General features: G+C 40.5%; 1 protein-coding gene across 11 annotated transcripts in view; it reads right to left on the bottom strand.

Moving 5' to 3' along the window:
- The window catches only part of NCKAP5 (NCK associated protein 5), a 1,056,676-nt gene that overhangs the window by 625,122 nt on the left and 410,684 nt on the right, over positions 1–20,870 (bottom strand). Inside the window, exon 1 of one of the 11 annotated variants that reach the window (XM_077747842.1) lies at positions 18,332–18,365. The exons of the other annotated variants lie outside the window; for them this stretch is intronic. Coding sequence (XP_077603968.1) covers positions 18,332–18,364 — 33 coding nt within the window. The 5' untranslated portion in view covers position 18,365. Of the gene's footprint in view, positions 1–18,331; positions 18,366–20,870 lie in introns of those variants that run through there. 11 annotated transcript variants of the gene reach the window in all.

Genomic DNA, 20,870 nt, shown 5'->3' with positions numbered 1-20,870 from the left:
ATGGCCAACAGACACATGAAAAGATGCTCAACATCACTAATCATCAGAGAAATGCAACTACAAATTACAATGCAATATCACCTCACACCTGTCAGAATGGTTAAAATTAAAAACACAAGAAACAACTGCTGGCAAGGGTGTGGAGAATAAAGAAGCCCTCCTGCACTGTTGGTGGGAATGCAAACTGTGCACCACGATGGAAAAGAGTATGGAGGTTCCTCAAAAAATTCAAAATAGAACTACCATAGGATCCAGTAATTCCACTACTGGGTATTTCCTCAAAGGAAACAAAAACACCAATTTGAAAAGATACACACACCCCTATGTTTATTGCAGTATTATTTACAATAGCCAAGATATGGAAGCAGCCTGTGTCCATGGATAGATGAATGGATGAAGATATACACAGGCACCCACTAGAATATTACTCAGCCATAAAAAATAAAAAAAGAAAATTTGCTCTTTGCAACAACATGGATGGATCTAAAGGGTACAATGCTCAGCAAAATAAGTCAGTCAGAGAAAGACAAATACCATATGATTTCATTCAAATGTGGAATTTAAGGAACGAAACAGATAAGCAAAGAAAAAGAGAGACAAACCAGAAGACTCAGGTACAGAAAAAAAACTGATGCTTACCAGAGAGGAGGTGGGTGGGAGGGTGGGTGAAATAGGTGAGAGGGATTAAAATAGTGCACTGATCATGAGATCATGATGATCCCCAGGTGTTATAAGGAAGTGTTGAATCACTAGATTGCACACCTGAAAGTAATATGTTAATGAAACTGAAATTAAAATTTAAACAACATGTAGATTTTTTTAAAATAAAAAACATACATAAAAATAATATAAAGATTCCCACTCTCTAACTGCTCCATGATAGTGAGATGACTTAGGTGGGAGCCCTCCACAGCCTCTGGGTAGGATACCCCTGGGTCCAGCCAGGAGACCATCACCTGTGTGAATACTAGAGTGTGCTATTGCTAACGTGAAATGAAGAAGTGAAATCTAGCTCAGCAGATAGAAGTTAGCACCAGGAAAAATCAGCTCATGCAAAGACTTCCTGACCTATTATTTTTGTCTTAACTAAAACTTACACAAAACTTCATTGGGTCAGGCATTGGGCTAAGTACTTTTGCAGTATTTTCTCATTTAATCTCAATATCCCCAAAGGGTAGATACTATTATTATCCCCATTTTGAAAATGACATAACAGAGTTTCCAGGGTCATATAGCAAAGAAGTGGCAGAGCCAGGATTGGAATCGTGGTATGAATCCAGTCCAGAACCACTCTGTGTATGTTCTCCTAAACCCACCCTGGTGGGCCAACTTATCCCCACTGTCTTTGTATATGCTATTCTTTTGCTTAGAACACTTAACCAAAATAACATTAGTAGTAACATAATAAAACTTACTATTAAACTTAAACAAATAAATAAAGTAGCTTCACCCATTTTTCCATTAAACTAGGTACTGAGATCACTATGAAGTCCTAACCCATGTGATAATGGGAAACTAGAATTATGATTTTTCCCTCCTTTTGAGCTTTATTTTTCTCCACAGAACTCTCCCCTCTAACATCCAATATATTTTGCTTGAATCCTTTTTGGTATTGCCTATACATTCATCTCTCACGCACTCATCTCTCATCTCTTCTCAAATACACACACACACACACACACACACACACACACACACACACAGCTAACTGCAATAAACTGACCAAAAAATAATATGCTTGTATGTACTTCTCTGTTAATATCTTCCCTGGCCAAGACAACTTAGGCGGCATTCTCATACATTCATCATTTCTGTTCCCTGAATTGGAGAAATTAGTTAACTAAGAAGAAATCCCTATCCCCTTATAAGAATAAAAAAGGATTCCAATGGGAACCACTTTTATCCATCTATTTGGATATTAACTACAAGGAAACAATGGATGGTGAGGGCAGACTGGTTTACAGTGAGCTACAGTCATATCAAGTGCAATGTAGCTACTATACCTCGAGCAAGAGCTTGAGTATAAAGCACATACTGGATGTTACTAAACAGGGTCTTCACTATTCCAAAGTATGTAAGGCACAGGCAGAAAGAAAGGGCATGACAAGATCTCAACTCACTAAAGCAGCTCCCCAAATTGCCTGAAAGACACTGGATATTTGGAAGAGCTTAGAGAAAAATTTTCTATAAATGAAGATGGACAGAAAGTAGAATGGATACTGGTCATGCCTCCATCTGGGTCTGGATGGATCATTCCAGAATAAGTACACTGAAAACATACAACATAAAACCAGTGACAAAGCACGTCACTCTCAGGTATGGGACAGCGTGTTACTCTGAAAATTATTAAGAAAAGCATGAAAAGCATTTTAGAAAGAACCTTAACATGCTCAATAGTATCCAGAAAGAGATGGACTCTCTGAAACATGTGCAGAAAGCTTTAAGGGGAGAAAAATGGTACAGAGATGAAAAGGCAGCCAATTTAATTTTTTTTAAAAACGGGTAAGCTGAAATAATAAAATTAAATAGAAAGGGAGCTGGGTGAGCTAAGAATTTCAAGGAAATATAAAGCACCATAGCAAAATTGAAACCTGTTGATCCCTACACTGTGATTTTTATTACGGAGTAACTCTCCCTCACCATGGAATAATGGTGCCTTAGTTAGGAGCGGGCAATGGATGTTGGTGTATTGGCTTTATACCTAAAAATGTAAATATAAAATTAAACAAAAGTCCCAGAAGAAAGATACAGAGTATACATTATATATCTTTGTTGTGGACAAAGGAGGGGAACAAGAAAGAGGAAAGCAAGATCACAGAAAAGTCTCTTTGTACATAGGAACAAATTCTTGTTCTTTACTTGATAATCAGAAAAACTTAAGTACAAGGGTATATTTTGTCTATATGGGTAACAACTGGGGAAAGAATTTGACAATAGATCATGAAACATCCATGTACCTTTGATCCAGAAACTCCATGTCTAGAAATCACTCTGGGTAAATAATCAAATTAAAACAAATGATGTTCAGATATTATTTATGACATCATGGAAAAACTTGATATATCTTATCTTCCAAAATTGTGGGAATGATTAAGAAAAATCATTAAGAATGATTAAGAAAAAACACACTTTGGCCATCTGAAGAATTATATAATTTCTTAAATTTGTAAAGAATAGGGGCCCCTGTGTGGCTCAGTCAGTTAAGCGTCCAACTTCAGCTCAGGTCACGATCTCATGGTTCGTGGGCTCAAGCTCCGCATCGAGCTCTGTGCTGACAGCCAGCTCAGAGCCTGGAGCCTGTTTCAGATTCTGTATCTCCCTCTCTCTCTGACCCTCCCCTGTTCATGCTCGCTCTCTCTCTCTCTCTCTCTCTCTCTCAGAAAATAAATAAAAAATTAAAAAATAAACATTTAAAAAATTTGTAAAGAATATATAATAAAATGGAAAACAGTATATTAGGGAAGAGACATATGATTTTAAAAAGTACAATACTGTTTTAAACACAATTTTGAAAATAAACACAGCAGATTAAAAGAGAATAAAACACAGTANCTATTTGTAAAAAAAATTTTTTTTTAAAAACACAGTATATGATACTACTATGCTTTACATTTCTTCTGTATACTTCTCTTTCTAGTTTACTATTCACTATACAAATTTAAAAAGTGACTTTTTAAAGAAAAATACAGTTCCAGAAAATAACATCCACAAAGATTCTATTATAATTAAATTTTAGGAAGCGAGATCTAAAATATCACAATACAATAGTTTATGTTCTACTAAAGCTAAGCTGGTGTTTGAAATGATAGTCCTTTTTTTATTATTTGCCCTTGTCAGTGCTCTGCTAAAAGCATTTCACCCAAGTTACAATTAGAGAGGAACACTAAGTTACACCATGACATATTTGTATAATATCCTTATAAGTTTTACAAAGGTACAGCACTAAAAAGACAGCTGCTTCTTGGCTAAAACTTATGCAAATTAGAATCATTTTGGAGATGTATTTCAGGAAATTTGCCTTTCATTTCTTTAATGCACATGTTTCAAGGCAATTAGTATGAAACATTTAAAGCGATTAGAGGTTTATAGATATACCTAACATTGCATATCTGTGTAGCATAAGCCCATTTAATGTGAACCTCCTACTGTCTGATCTAGGTCAGTTCTGAGCAAGACCCATTATAAATGAATTCTAATGATGGGACGAGCTGATGTATCATTAGTTTTTAAGTGGAGTTTAAAATCTAATACTAAAATCGAGCATGCAGAGGTCCCAAATCTGTCCACATAATCTTGATGTTATAATCAGTGGCATTTATGGCAGAGCTTGTAAAACTGTGTCAGCACTCTGGTCGGGTTCCCAGTTCACCTTTGGGCAAAGAAACACACACCAGGAGGCCAGCTGTTCAAATCAACGCAACTCATATTAAATACAGGGATTTCCATAATTAGAAAATGACTACCCACTGTAATAAATGATGACGCCCTCAAAAATTATGTGTCACCTTAATGAAAAGTTGCACCTGCACGGTGATTGTAAAAAGCTCACACACACCAACTTTGGGAATTACATAGCACTAGACAGAAAGTGGCCTCATATTTGGCATCTGTGCCAACATAAATTCTTCCAAGTTTTAAATGTTAAACACAAATCAGTTCAGAAATACCAGCTCAGCACAAACTGATCTCACTGCCATTATCTCCCCATGAGCCATCTCAAATTCCCCCTCATTCACTCATCAAAGAACGCAACCTTGCTTCCCCTTGCACTGCAGACTTTCCTGTGGAATTGTTCTGCTAGAGCCATGCATGACCTCCACAGGTGGAATTGCAGGCTCCTTATAAGGAGTTCCTATAGCACGTGACGTTTTCAACCATACCCTATCCCTTCTCGGTGTTCTGTGAAAGGGTTTCTGGTCCATGGAGGAGGGCGCTTGTGGGGATGAGCACTGGGCGTTATATGGAAACCAAGTTGACAATAAACTATTAAAAACCAATTAAATAAATAAATACTGGAAAACCAAAAAAAGAAAGGAAAGGAAAGGAAAGGAAAGGAAAGGAAAGGAAAGGAAAGGAAAGGAAAGGAAAGGGAAAAGAAGAAAAGAAAAGAAAAGAAAAGAAAAGAAAAGAAAAGAAGTTTCTGGTCTCATTCTACTGTTCTTAAATCTTTGTCTTTTTCCTTCCTTCTTCCACCCCTTTAAGTATTAAGAGTAGGGTTCTACCCAAAGCTGTTTTTCACTTTATACTAGATAGCTCAGTAGAGTACCTGGGCTTCCACAATCACCAAACATCCAGAGATTCCCAAATCTTTACCTCCATGCTAGGTCACTCTCTCGAGGTCTAATCCTCTGTATCTGGCTATTTACCAAAACAGGTTCCTTTGGATGTGCACCACTCTTCAGAGCACGTTTTACTTCATTTTTATATCTGCCAATAATACATGGCAGAGAACTTGGAGCATTCCAAGTACTTGATGGTGTGTTAAACAAATGAAAGCATCTATTTATTTGGTCAGTTTCATAAAAAGAGAATCTGAAATTTTAAAACCCTCACTCTGGTCTTCCAGAACTGCTTTTNCTTTTTTTTTTTTTTTTTTTTTTTTTTTTTTATAATTGAAAAGGTTATAACAGTCTTAAGGGCATTCAGCAGTATTTCCAAAATTACTGTATACTCACTTTTACTGTTAGTACAAGTCAGAAATGGCATCTCAAAGATAACCTATTGACAATTTTGCAAGAAATCAGTGTGTTTTTCTGATCTCCTAACTCCGAGGTAGGTCTAGGGACATTAGTTATCTATGCCATGTGAGTCATAATGGGTTCTTAAAAATCAATACATTCCAAAAGTCATAACCAAAGTTTACAATCAAATGGAGAGATATTTGATAGGATGATGAATAGAAAACCCTACATCTTATAGCCTCGACCATATATGAACATTTCATTATTATCCATTAACAATAACAGCATAGAAATATATAGAAACCAAAGCCATTGAAAAGTTTTATGGCCTGCTAGTTTGGTATTGAGGTAATGTAATCAATGCAAATCAAATTATTAGTACAGCATAGCAGTACAATACATCTCAATCTGGAACTACCAACTTGTCCCCTGTTATACACATTCCTTTATTTCTTTTAAAGACAGCCTCCACTCCTCTCCAGTTTCAGCTGGACACATGACTTCTGAGCTAGAGATTCCATTTACATGAAAGTTGATGTGAACATGTAAGTGAATTCAAGCCAAAATGACATGAGCAAAAATGGTGGATGCAATATCCAAAGATTCTCCAACCCAAAGACAAGGTGCTTGTCAATTATACATTCATCCCCCAGCTGGGAATGCTACCAATCTTGGGCCCAGAGACAGAAGGTTTGTGTTCATGGTGGCAAGGCCAACTGATCTTAAAGAAGCTGTCCACCCACCCTAAACTTTCCCTTTGGCCTCTTACATGAAAAAGAATGAAGTTTCTAGTTTATTTAAAACACTTTATTTTGGGTCTCTATGTTACAACAGCTTGGCCTATGCCGTAAGCAGCAGTGTAAATATTAGTCAATAATTTTCAAATTAACATAGCAAATACACCAAGTACTCAGCAGCCAACTTTACATCTTTGTATTGATTGATTGGATACGAGTTTGGAGTCAGAGCTTTCTAAAGCACTTTGAGCACTTTGGCATCCTTCTCATCTGATCCTCCCAACAGCTTTGAGTCATGCTCACCATTTCAAAGTAGAAAACAGAGGCTCCAGTCATTGTGATTAAATGACTTGCCTGGGGTCCAACAGTGACAGACTTAAAACAATAAGTCAGTGTCACACTCAGTCTACTGTACCAGGCCAAACTGAAACAGAGCATGCCCTTCCCATAACCAGCTGCTCTCAAGGTAGATTCCATGTTGGTAAGATGGCAAATGGTACATTTAGGGACATGTGGCAATATGCAGTGCTAGAAAACAAGGTCAGAAATGAATCTCCAAACGCATGCTAATTATATAATCTGCCTAAGTTTGGCTTTGGTTTTGCTTTGATTTGCCTGACCAGCTTGAACAAGGCCAAGGGAAGAAATTGGGTTGTCATCTCATATTCAGCACTGTGTTCTCATAAATAGAATGAATCCAAACACATACATTTTAATTTTTATCAAAATTGATAAAGATCTGTTACTGACAACTATGCATTCTTTGAGGAAAAACATAAGAATTATACTTGGTTTTAGGTGGGCAAAAAGATGTGATCATTGTATTTCTAAGCTATGTAAGCTATTTCATTATATATGGTTCTTAGTGGCAGTTTGGGAAATAAGTAAATATTGGTTAGATGAAGGAATTCACTTAGATGGTAAAGAGAACTTATTGGTTGCACTCCCACATGCTGAGGGTGAAGTGAGAAATAATTCTCTCCCTCTTAAAGTTCTGCAAGTCTGTAAAACATTATTTGTCAACATGGCAGTCAGTGGTATACACACACACACACACACACACACACATATGTAAGTTACATAGCACTCTTCATTTCAACCTTGATTATTTCTTTGATGAAAAGATACTGACATAACTCTGTATCAGTGGAAAGCCTCAGTTAGGTCACTATCTATTCTGGGTAGAAGAATTCAGCCACAGAAAGTTTAAGGACTACTCCAAACCTGCTAACACATCAAAACACAGAATTGACTGATGAATCCATGGCATCAATATATTGAACTTTTCACCTGTTTCCTTCCACTCAAGTACTGGATCACAGAATGCCACTCCACTCAGCACAGTATAACAGAGTCCCCTGAGTTTACTATTCAGTGCCCTTCAAAATCTGGACAGTTATGTGCTAATTCGATCTCCTATTACTCCTCCAAAGTTGTCCTGGGACACTGAAAAAGCCAGACTCGTTGCATTTACTAAAAAGGCCAAGATGTAAACTCTTGGTAATTTCAACACCTAGTATAGGACTTGGAAATATGTGCCCAGAGGTAAGTTGGCCCCAATGTCACCCCTCCCCCCAGTTAGAGCCTTAGGGCATTTTAAGAGACTCCGTACACTTGAACTGAGTGGAAGCATCACCTGGGTGATCATAACACAATTGTTCACTCGGTCATCGTTCTCCTTTGTTCACTTGAGTCATCTGAATCACCCAGGCTGATTAAACCAGGCTGCTCGGCCCAACACCAAAGTTTCTGTTTTCGTGGGTTTGGGATGGGATTGGAGAATCCGCATCCCTAACAAGCTCCCAGATGACTCTCATGCTACTGGTCTGGAGACCACTCTTGAGAATCCTTGCTTTACTGTTACAGGCATTAGTTTACTGCTTAGCTCTATTACTATTCACTGTCCTCTCAAAACAAAAAAATTAGTGAGATCAGTGTAAACAATGCCAAATTTAATAAGTCAACAAATATTTCTGAGTGTCAATTTATGTTCAGGCATTCTTCCAGGTCAGGGAATCCAGCCATAAACAATACAGACAAAAGTCTCCATCTTCATGAAATTTACATTTTTGTGGAGAAAACAGGCAAATAATTCAATTAAGTTTTATAAAGAAAGATTAAAGAGAGCAGAGGGAAAAGAGGAGTTGAGATAGACGGCTCAGTTGAATATAGAATGACGGAGAAGGAGACAACATTTGAGCAAAGGCCTCAAGGAAATGAGGAAATTAACCCAGACCGCTATCTTGGGAGATTCATCATAGGCTGAGAAAAGAGCAAATACAAAGACTCTGAGGCAGAAGTGTGCTGGCAAGTTCCAGGAACATCACAGACATGGGACACAGAGAAGAGACAGATTGTAAGGGTCTCACAGTCCTGGTAAGAACTTTACTTTTGCTCTCATGAAGTAAGGAACGATCTCAGGGGGATTTGATTTGAGGAGTGAAACCATCTCACTGCAGTTTGAAAATGATCCCCCTGCTACTGTTCAAGGCAAAAATGGGAGTGTGTGTGTACAACAACAATGACAGAAGCAAGGGGACCAGCTGGAGGCTACTGGCAGGAGAGGATAGTCAGTTGGCCTAGCACATAGCAAGGAGGATCATCAATTGTTGCATTCAAAATGTAGTTTTGAAGATCAAGGTGACAGAAGGTACTACTAGGTTAAATGTAAGAATAAGGAAAAAGTAGATAATCAAAGATAATATTTGGGTTTTGGCCTAAGCAACTGAATAATGTTCCATCTCCTGACACAAGACTATGGAAAGAGCATGTTTGTGCAAGGGTATTGAATAACTTGTCCTCCTTTGGGCAATTAAGTTTGAGAAGTCTACCGCATATGGGAGAGGGAATGTTGATGAGGACATTTGTCTTCAGACGAGGGGTCTGGGAGCCTGAAATTTGGGATTCCCAAGTGTGTATGAACAGTATTTGGAACCATGGGACTGAAGTGAGATCACCTGATGAAGGAACAACACTGAAGAAAAAGTGATCCAGTAACGGAAGTTTGGGAGGAGGAGAACTAAGCCAATAAATTAAGGAGAAGCCAGTGAGAGAGGACCAAGAAACCAGTACTTCAGGAAGAATGGAGTAGCAAATACAATCAGTGATACAGTAAGGGAGGCCCCCAAATTAATCAATATGAGGGCTGTTCATGTCTTGGCAAAAGCACTTTTAGTGGAGTAGGTTTTCCAAAGTCCTCACTGGGGAAACAAGAGAAAGATTGTGCCAGGGGTAGAAAGAACATATGAGCAAAGTTTTCTAGAAAATATTAGGTGGTTGTTAGGGTTCAGTGTTCTTGAGAGACTACAGAGGTGCTGGGGAAAATGGCAGATCCCAGGACTCACCCTGAGATACAGATATTGTAAGTATGTGAGTTAAATGGGACCCAGAGATCCAATTCTAAGAACTCGGGAGAAAGATGCTTCCAGTTCTCCCTGAGGCACCCTTGGAGAATGGTCTCCTAAATAGTGATCTTGGTAATTTCTGAGGAGCTCACAAAACAAAACCAACCCATCACCAACCATCAACCAACAGATCAAACCTTCCCTGAACCACTTACATCACCTATTCTACAGAGGCAAGTGGGGGCCCTAAGTGCGTTGACACTCCTGTCAAGTGTCTTAAGACTGAACATAAAGATGTTTTAGAAAAAGAACAGGAGGAGACGCCTGGGTGGCTCTGTCAGTTAAGCATTGGACTCTGAGTTTAGGCTCAGGTCATGATCTCACAGGTTCGTGGAATTGAACTCTGTATCGGGCTCTGTGCTGGCAGCGAGGAGCCTCCTTAAGACTCTCCCTCTCTCTCTCTGCCCCTCCTCCACTCGTGCTGTCTCTGTCTCTAAATAAATTAATTTAAAAAAATTTTTCAGGGAAAAAGAAAAGAAACAGGTGGCCGTACTCATGTCATGTCAGAGCCAGGAAGTCTTGTAGGAAAATTTGGGCTGCCTATCCAAGGAAGATGCCCTTTTCCACACAAGAGAGCTATAATAATATTTTTTAAAGTTTTCATATTCATCTTTAGTAGGAGGCTTCCCTCAGGAGATGGGGTATTTCCTAGTGGGTGAGGGGATTACTCATTTATGCATTAACACACAAACCTTGTTCGTGGTTTATTTTCTGAGCCTGAAATATTCAAGGATTTGAGTATGCTGCCTGTTAAACTGCGTTTCTCACTTGTGGGCACGTAAATCACACTGGAGAAAAGAACGTTCTTCCTGGAGCAAGGTATTTCAAAGACTTCCCTTTCAATGCCTCTGGGAGGGAATGGGTGGTACTCAGAAGTAGCTGCCATTTATGTCTATTTTTCACTGTAAAAAATAAGAAAATAAAAGTAATGGAATGGATCTTAAATTTTCCTCACTTTCATGTGGCTGCAGGCTGATGTTTTAATTATTTAAACATCCAGACTTGTCTTGGTGAAGAGAAACACTTACATTTTCTTGTTGCATCTTCCAAAACAAAAAGCAAGACATATGAATTGCCATACTGACCACCATGTCTTCCTCTTACCCCTGAACCTGTTCTCCATATTAACATCAAATATTATATATTGGGATGCCACAGGTGTCCCTCTGCCACAGGAAATAACGGCTGGAAGCTCTGAAGAGATATGCTGTCTTCTTTCAGCTACCTTCTCAGATGTCGTATTTTGCAAGGTACGTGTGCACATGTGCGCACACATGGAATAACGCTGTAGTGTCAATGCAAACTGCACAAAAATACTAAAAGCTAAGCATTATGCAGTCAGCTTTTATTATGACTGACAAGAGCTACAAAATCACAGTCAAAGACATTCCCAGGAAAAGCTAGTATGAAGAGCCGAACCAGAAAACCTTTAAGTTCACCCCAAACTTTGAAAGAGGAAGTGGGCTCCCTTGGACAGCAGCCTATGTGACTGATGTGAACATAATACCTGTGGCCATCCCCCTCCCTACACATACTAAACATCAAGTACAAGGGAAGTTCTAACTGAGCTTAAAAGAGAGATGTCCTCTACTGAGGGTTAATTTCATCCTGAAGAGTCAGGGCCAGGAGCCTGGGGTAGTAGGCCTTGGGTTCTGTTTGAGCATGAGGGTCTAAGAAAGAACAAACCACAGCCTGAAGTCACTGGACCTTCTGCAGCAGACACTGTGAACCTGTTCAGTAGAACCCTCCCCGTCAGGCCTGGCAGTGTGGATGAGCCCCAATGTAACATGGAGGGGAGTAGGCCGTTTCTTCAGCTGTGGCAACCCCAGTGCTGAAAAGAAAGCACCTGAACTTCCCCCAGAATCCTTCAGTAAGAGGCCAATTCCACAGAAACAAACTTAGCTCCTTGAGGACCAGTTAAGTGATATTTCAATATGGTTTCCTATGCCAACATCAATAATTGTACAATAGGCATGGCGGCGGGGGAGCAAAACACATTTGGCTGCCACTCTTCCTTTTCCTATCTTTAAATATGACCAGGAAAATGCCATGTGGGGACTAATAGGTATTGGGGGGAAGGGTGAGGCCCCTCTTTTGGCAATGGGCCCCGGTCTCCTATGACTAGAGATTGCATCTGTTGACTGACTACTATTTTCATGGGGCAGCCCCTCTTTCTACTTTGCAGTCTTAGCTCTGCCAAAGCAGAAAGTGGAGAAGTTGAGCAATGGGAAAATACACACCCCTCTGAGACTACAGAACAATTTTCTCCTTTGACTTTGCCTTGGGAGACCCTGAGCCTACAGCTTCCTTGCATGTCTGAAATAGCTTCCAGGGGAATCTTAGGAATCAGCTGCCAATCATACAAGGAAGATTTTAACATGGTTTTGAAAGATGGAGAAAAAGTACTTATGAAGCTCAAGATACTTCAATAAAAAAACTCAGTAGCAAACTTTTTCATTTTTTCTCAGACACTGGATGAAGTACCATCTGTTTCCTGGTACCTTCCACTCTCAACTCGGTACCTTATTTTACGTGGAAAAAAGACTGACATTATCTTCCCCAGTGCCCCAAATGCGGTATAAGATGATTACCACTCTTCTGATTAAAAAGTGTTTTTATTAGTGCTAACCCAAAGGGCTGATACAGCTTGAAGGAAATTGCACTGTTCTCTTGTTTGAAAGGTAATTAAAAAGCCATTTTGCCCTGACAGTAGAAACTCTCTGATTCAGGAGAAAAGAAGTTTCTTCTCTCTTGAAGGGCAAGACAAATCAAGTATGCGTTAGGATGTGGGGACACAAGTCTATAATGCTCCCACTTGGAAAATCGAAAGAGAAATATTGTAACACAGAGCAACTTTTAACGTAGAGCAAAACCTCAGGCTCAGAGCCTCTATTTCTGTGCCAGTTCATCCCTGGAAGAGAAGCAGGGTGGTAACCTGTTGTGCCCTCCTGACTGGCATCATTAGCATCACCTGCAAACTTATTTAAAAACGTAATGTTTATTTATTCATTTTGAGAGAAAGAGCACGAGTGATGAAGAGGCAGAGAGAGAGGGAGAGAGAGAATCCCAAGCAGGCTCCGTGCTGCTAGAGCAGAGCCTGACACGGGGCTTGCTTGAACCCAGGAGCCATGAGATCACGACCTGAGCCAAAATCAAGAGTCAGAGGCTCAAATGACTGAGTCATCCAGGGGCCCTCTAGCAATATGTTTTTGCAGGTCCCCTGAGGATTCTGATCCCACTCAACTTTGCAAAGCGCTGCTTAATCAACAGTTAATAAATTAATTACCCATCATTATTACATTCACCACCCACATGTTCCCCCCCGCAAATTTAAGATGAACTGATCATCCAAGTCTATAATTCATTTCTTGAGCTGCATGACATAGCAACTCAAAGTTTATTTTTAATGTATCTCATTTTTGAGGGCAGGGGGCTGGAGAATCATTAAGTGACTTACTTCATTGCATCTGGTGAAAAATGTAAGCTTAATTAAAATAACGTAAAACCAGCAATAGCCACACTGCCGTGAAGCCCACATTTCTACCAATCATGGAGGTGCATGAGATCAGGACTCGTGATAAATAAAATAGAAGCAGGTGCATCTGTGCTGTTATTTACAATTTTTTCCAAGTATTTCCTCTAAAACTGCTAAAGTCATGAACTGAAAGGACTGTACAATATTTGGGATCTGAAGAGTCAGGGAAGGGCCTTATACCAGAGCAATCGTCCAACATAGGAACTCCATACATGTGTGGGGTAGCAATGCAGACAGTTCACTTACCAGCCGATAATAATTTAACTATCCCAATCTTTATTTTTGATGAAAATCAGCCACACTTAGGCAAGGCAGATGTGCTAAATCAATTTAGGAAGGCAATTTACTGTGATGAGGTTGTTACTGAGTCAAAAAGAACATCGGGGAATTTATGCAAATATTTTGGGGAATTTGTTCTGAGTATGCAAATGCCACATAATTAGTTATCACGCTTTTCATGCAAAATTAAATTTGCTATAATAACAAATCACACTCAAGAATAAGGCTAGTTAACATGAAAAGGCCCCTCATTTTTATGACTGAAAGGCTGCAAATTGAGGGTAAACTGCAGGTGAGTCTAATTCCAGCCTCCAGTATTGTTGTTCATTTTAGTCAAACAAACTACTGCAAGAAGAGGCGGCAAGATTTTGAGGGTGCTGGACAGCACTCGTATGCGTGTGGGAATTACAAGAAGTAGAAGCAATGGAGGTTAGCCAGATAGAGTGTCTTCTGCCTTTTAGCCTGTAGTTATTTCTGAAGGACTTGGTGCTATGGTTTAGTTCACCAGAAAAACAAAGTCAAATTTCTCTCTTGGACGACCTCTAAATTCTCACTACTGCTCACTTCCTGCCTGCTCCAGGCCGACAGGCTGGAGAGAAGTTGGACTGCAAGCAGATGGGCTCTCTGTGACTCATTCTGTCAGCATCCTCACTGGCAGGCGGTCTCTGGACCTGCTCTTGTTGGCAAAGCTCTGTGTCTGCTACCCTTACTGAAAAATATGGGAATTGGGCTCTAACTGCCTCTTGGCCACTTCAGCTGAAGTGCACCCCTGCTTGCCCAGGGCTGAGAAGTTTCTTAGGATGTGAAACTTTCAATGCTAACACTGGGAAAGTCTTGCGAAAATTGAGACAAGGTGGACTCTCCTCCATGACCACCTTTTTCCTCTTTTACTATCAGTTTTTCTAGAAATGATGTGGGAATGGGCTCAGCCCTGAAGTTCAGGGCTGTGGACCAGCACTAACTCCAGGACACCCCTTTTTGTGCTCATCCACCATCCACTGAAGAAGTGGATGCTTGCTCCAGGATGCCTCATCGCTCACCCAGATCCTGCTTCATCCTAAGTGGGTTGCTCTGGGACCAAGAGGTCACCATCTTCCTGTGGTTCACTCTCAGAGTGCTCCTCCCCCAGATCAGAACCCCAAAGATCGGTTTGTCCATATCACAGCCATGCTCCCAAGCTTAGAGCTTGGCTACTAAGCTTATATCAATTTCTGTTCTGCGTCCTTCACTGGGAGGGGTCCTTCAACTATACTGGACTCAGTTATACTCTTGGTTTACCTCTAGTTCACACGGGTTCATTATCGATATTCCTGTTTTAGTTTCTTACATAGACTTTGCTATCTCTTACAAAAGTGATTGATGTACTTTTGGAATGTTACGCTCTCTTTTCTCAAAAGATCACAAGCACGGGGCATACTATTGTTGCTTTAGAATCTAGACTACTCAAGTGTTCTGCCACATTAGCATAGAGTATATAATGACAAAAACAGATTCTACTACCGTGTTGTTTGGCAAAAGCAGGAACCCAAAGCTGTACTGAAGTTAGGATAACTCCATTGTCTGAAAGCTGCATTTATCCATTAGAAAGACAGATAAGATGACAAAAAAAAGGTAAGGACATTTTGTAAAACGGGGGAAGTGAAAGATAACACAATGTCTGTCTGACTTCCCGCACACGGAGACATCTAGTTTCCTGTTAAAACACCTGAATTCTCTGGTTTCAAGAGCTCAATTACCTACTTCTTGCCACATCCCTAGCTTCACAATGAAATACCCCTGGCAACCTTCAGTGTGTTTGACCCCTTCCTCCTCTATCCCTCTTAGACTGAAAAACCAAACCCAGGTTTATAACCAGATTGAGTCCCGATTCTACAGCAATAGCTGTTGAATTCACTCCAGTTTGACAGTACTGCCTTCTCAACTCTAATTATAACTATGCCTTGTTGTTGCCCAATATTCAACCTGACTTGCTAAATCTTAAAATACTGAATGTTTATGCATTTACTTTACAGGAAAGTTATGTTTTTGTAAAAATTATGTGTGTCTAATTTTTAAACATTTTATAGCTACTTTATCTCCCAATAAATCATTTGTAAAGTATCATCCCTTAATTTATCAGTTTTGTAAAATCCTTTTTATATACACTAGGTTTGCTTCACAGAAAGTCAATAGATTTGATTAGACAGAGTCTGTCTAATCCGTAAAGACACAAGTAGTTAAAACAAATATTTAAGTACCGACTGTGCAAATGATGCCCTGCTTAATTCATCAGCTTTGGCCTCTGAGAACAGGACAAAAGCACACATGCAGGAAAGTTATATGTAGTAAATTATACAGACCTATTTTATAATGAAAGGCTATCATTCTAACCATGATTGAGATCCAGAGGTACAAGAGAAGCTTATTTAAAATTGGACTTGTAGGAAAATAATTGATAAAAAATCACATTTTAGGAAACTAATTTGACAATAAACTATTTGTAAAAAAACAAACAAACAAACAAACAAAACCAAAACCTACATGGCAATGAGAAACAATGAAATCTGGCCATGTGTAGCAACATGGATGGACCTTGAGAGTGTTATGCTGAGCGAAATAAGTCAGGCAGAGAAGGACAAATATCATATGTTTGCACGTATAGGAGGATTAGGAGGAACTTAACTGAGGAACAAGGGGGAGAAGAAGGCAGGAAATGGTGGGGGAAAGGGAGAGAGGCAAACCATGAGAGACTCTTGAATGCTGACAAAAACTGAGGACTGATGGATGTGGGGGGGAAGGGGGATGGGCACGGAGGAGGGCACTTGTGGGGATGAGCACTGGGTGTTATGTGGAAACTAATTTGACAATAAACTATTTGTAAAAAAAAAAAAAATCACATTTTACCTAAAGCTTTATTTTCAACATAACACCATCAAGTTCAATTACCTTTTACAATGTACCAATAAAACAATACTTCTATCCCCATTTTACTGATAAGAAACCTGCACGCATAAGGTTCAAATAACAATATTTGAGTACTTTAAAACAAAATGTGTGATCATCAAAAATGAAAGAAAAAAATTACCTTTCTTTCTAGAAGTTTCCTAGCCCATAGAGAATATTCTTCAAGAAATTGCATTTCAAAATCCGTCCTGGGGTCAGACCCTACGACATATAGAAGCTATATAGACTACGAGCCCTCTAGGTCTCAGTTTCCTTTTTCATAAAGCGAGGAGACACAGCCAGGTCAGCAAATTGAGGGAACATCAGAATCACATGGAGGGTTCCTCTTAACAGATTGTTGGACCCATCCCTGGAGCTTCTGATTCAATACAACTGAAGCAAGACTCGACAATGGGCATATCTAACAAGTTCCCGTGCTGTGGAGATGCTACTGGTCTAGGGACACCCTTTGAGAACTGCTGACTATATTACCTCAAAGACCTCTAAGATTTTGAGTGTGGAAGGAAAGGTTTAATTAATATTCTGACATCTAGACCAGTTGCAAATAAGCATTCATTTATCCATCCGTCAGTCCATCCATCCATCCATCCATCCATCCTTTCATCTACTAATTCAACAAATTGTTTTGAACATTTATTATAAGTGCATTTTCAAACAGATCCCAGTTTGGGTAAAAGTAGAGAAAATGATTTAATAAAGACAATAATTTATATCCTTTATGGGTATTTGACAATTCTCTTTGTTTCACTCCGGTGATCATGTAAAACCAGAAAAAATGAATTAAATCAAAAAGAGCATGTAAAAATGATTAAGATAGGATCTGCCACAAAAGATGAACTCGGCAAACATTAGCTGCATGGATCGTTGGCATGCAGATAATCCATGTATCGCAGTCGCTTTCTTTTCTCACGTTATTGTTAGAGCAGCTAGCATCTCCTTTTTTCAGCATTTTGGGGATTTCCTTCCTATTCTTTACTGGAGAAGTTTAAATAAGCAAAGTCCAAGGTTAAGAAACCAAAGACTATGACCATGCTGAGGAAGGGAGACGCTGGGTTATGAGAAGCAGGAGAATCGCCTAGAAACAACATAACTGATTCCTAACACGAGTTACCCAATTGAAAACAAAAGCCCTGCCTTATACATTATGTACCAACATTCATTAGGTCCAACAGTGCCTAAAGGCACACACTTCCTGTGCTCCACCTCTCTCTCCGGCCCACGTAGCTGGGGTAGGAGTGGGGAGGGGGTGGGCGGCATTGGCAGCAAAATACATAAAATAAATAAAACTGGCAGAACCAGCACAGTTGTCTGCGGAACATGACAGAGAAGTAAATTAAACCTAATCACATCCCAGGCCGAATCACATTTTTAAAGGGCTGGAGGTCTGCAGACACATGTTTAGATAATAATAATATAATAACATTCCTGATGCTTTTTTTTGATAAGACCTGAGCCGTCAGGTGCTCTTAGCTCCTTACTGTGAGAAGTATTGGTCCCACCTACAGCCTGGTACCAACCATTTGAAATTATGCCCAAAGAAACTCCCAGAGATTCCCCCCGGGAGTGGCTGAAAGCCACCCACACTGTGTGCGATAGATATTGAGTTCTAGATGGAAATCTTAATTTCCAGGTCTGCCTTCTAAAAATACCAGTCCTCATATATGTTCTTGAAAGTCTTCTGGGTTCCTGAGCTACAACCAAAGTTTGAAATTAAAACTTTAAAAAGGCTGGGCTGCCTTAAATTGAGCTTACCTCTCCCTCTACGAACCCGAGGGGGAGAGGCATACACGAGCCCCTCCGTGACAACAGCTCCCTTTCTGGCTCAGGGAACAATAACTACCCTCCTGGGACAGCACAGAAGGCCTGAATGGCATTTCCGTTTCTCTGAACTTCCTTGTGGCAGTAAAACGGACTCACTGAGAAATCCCTTTAACAATATTTACTTGGAATTGCATAAAAAATATTTTAAAGGATTTCTAAGAAGTAGGAGAGTCTGTTTCACAACTGGCTGTGTCAGATGGAGCTGCAGGAAGACTTCTGGAAACCTTCAGCAGTGCTGGGGCTTCTTAGCTGTGCAGCCTGGAGATGCACTTTCTGGGCTAAGGTGCAAAAAGAAACTCCTGGAATTTCTTAAAGATTTCACATGGGCTTTGCAAAGAAGCCCTGATTTTAGCCACACAGAAAGAATATGTGACACTGACATACATGAGCATCCATTGCTAACAGGTAAGAAAAAAAATACTTATTTTATTTTTATTTTATCTTCTGAGAGAGGGTGCGTGCAAGTGGGGGATGGGCAGAGAGAGAGAGATTGAGAGAGAGGATCTGAAGCCAGCTCTGTGGTGACATCAGCGAGCCAGATGCAGGGCTCGAACTCATCAACCATGAGATCATGACCTGAGCTGAAGTCCGACACTCAACCCCTCAGCCACCCAGGTGCCCCCAAAATACATATTGTAAAGTACACACTGTATGCCGCTCATTTTCAGCATTCATGTATTTATTCACTCAACAAACTCTGCTAAGCACCTGCTTTTTGCAGTGCTAAGAGCTGCTGATGATAATGGTGACAAAGATAAGACAGGCTCCCCATTCATCACCGCCATCCATAATCCTTACAACCACCTGGGAGGGATGAGGCACCATTATCTTCATAAATGAGGAACAAAAGCTTGCACCTGGTAATCCACTTCTCCAACTATACACAGCATGTGAGGGAGAGCCCAATACTATCATATCATGAGGACTCTGTACCTCCAGAGTATGTGCTCTAACCCTTAGGGAAGGATGGGTCCAAATACTGTAGGAAAACTGGACTGCCACAGCCTGTAAGGACTGAATTTATAGGATCTCCTGAGTATCTACATAAGCCTAACAAAAAGGTGCTTTTCTACCAGAAGCTGGCTTTCTTTCATAGCACAAGCCCTTTGAGATGATGTTTCCTGATGGATTTTCATGTGCTATACCTCATTTTTATTATTTCAACCCTAGCCCCCCCTATGCAATGGCACCTCAGGTTTCTACAGCACCACTCTGCACTGGTTAGAGGGACAGTGCATTGCTCGAGGTTCTTGGTGGGAGCATGCAGTGGACATTTGGGATTCAGGAAAGCAGGAAGCCCCCTTTGTTACGAGAACCACACCCCGATCCCCTGTGGCCCTGGATTCTTGCTCCCAAGGTAGAACCTATGACCTGAGTGAAAAATGGGTAGCAATCACATTCCTCTGGAGATACTGATGGGTTCAAGGACATGCAATGAATCCAATCAGAGCCAGAGCAGTCTCACTCAAACTAAGGTGTGAAGAGCATCTTCCCTTTGCTGGCCTTGGGGTTACCAGCCTCGACATTTGTTATAGGGATCATCACCACCTGTGCCCCTCACACGGTGCTGCTGGCTACCCATCCCTTTTCAACAGGCCTGAAGTGTACACTTTTACTAGACCTCATCAACAAAATGCTGCTGACAGCATGAGCTAGAAAAAAGGTGAGACCATCCAATAAACATCACCATGGATGAAGTCACAATGCCACCTCTCAGGGATTATGATTAATAAATGAATACAAGCATGCAGCTCTCTTGTACACTCATTGAGCAGGGTGGGCGGCTTCAGAGATGAATGGCTCAGCATTTCTGGCAGAGGAACGGCAGCTACTTGAGATAGCCCTGAATGAAGAACAAGAAAACTCCCCACCAGGCTGGTGAGATGGGGTCAATGAGGACAAAGGGTTCTGAAACAACAGCTAACAGCTCTACCTTCCCTTACAGATACTTTGCAGATTCTCATGTGAGATCCTTTAAGGAAACCTGAAATTCTGGACATGAGTGATATTAATCTGAAGATTCATACCTTCCACGCCCCTCTATGTACAGACTTCTGTCCCATGTTGATGACCTGGGAGATCTGTGACATCACCCACACAGCAGGATTCAATGATGACTCATCCTCCTTTCCTCCCCCGCACCCTGCCTAAGGCCACCAGCATCATTGCTGCTCAAATGGAGTGCACAGACCTGAAGCTTCAGCATCTCCTGGGTGCCAGTTAGAAATGCAAAGTCTCAGGGGTGCCTGGGTGGCTCAGTCAGTTAAGCGTCTGATCTCAAGGTACCATGAGTTCGAGCCCCTGTCAGGCTCTGTGCTGACAGCTCAGAGCCTGGAGCCTGCTTCAGATTCAGTGTCTCCCTCTGTCTCTACCCCTCCCCTGCTTCTGGTCTCTGTCTCTGTCTCTGTCTCTGTCTCTGTCTCTCTCTCTCTCTGTCTCTCTCTCTCAAGAATATATAAAAAAAAAAAAA

The sequence above is a fragment of the Crocuta crocuta genome, unplaced genomic scaffold (assembly GCF_008692635.1).
Source record: "Crocuta crocuta isolate KB4526 unplaced genomic scaffold, BGI_CrCroc_1.0 scaffold427, whole genome shotgun sequence".
Classification (NCBI taxonomy): Eukaryota; Metazoa; Chordata; class Mammalia; order Carnivora; family Hyaenidae; genus Crocuta; species Crocuta crocuta.
This window is presented reverse-complemented; position numbering and strand designations above follow the sequence as displayed.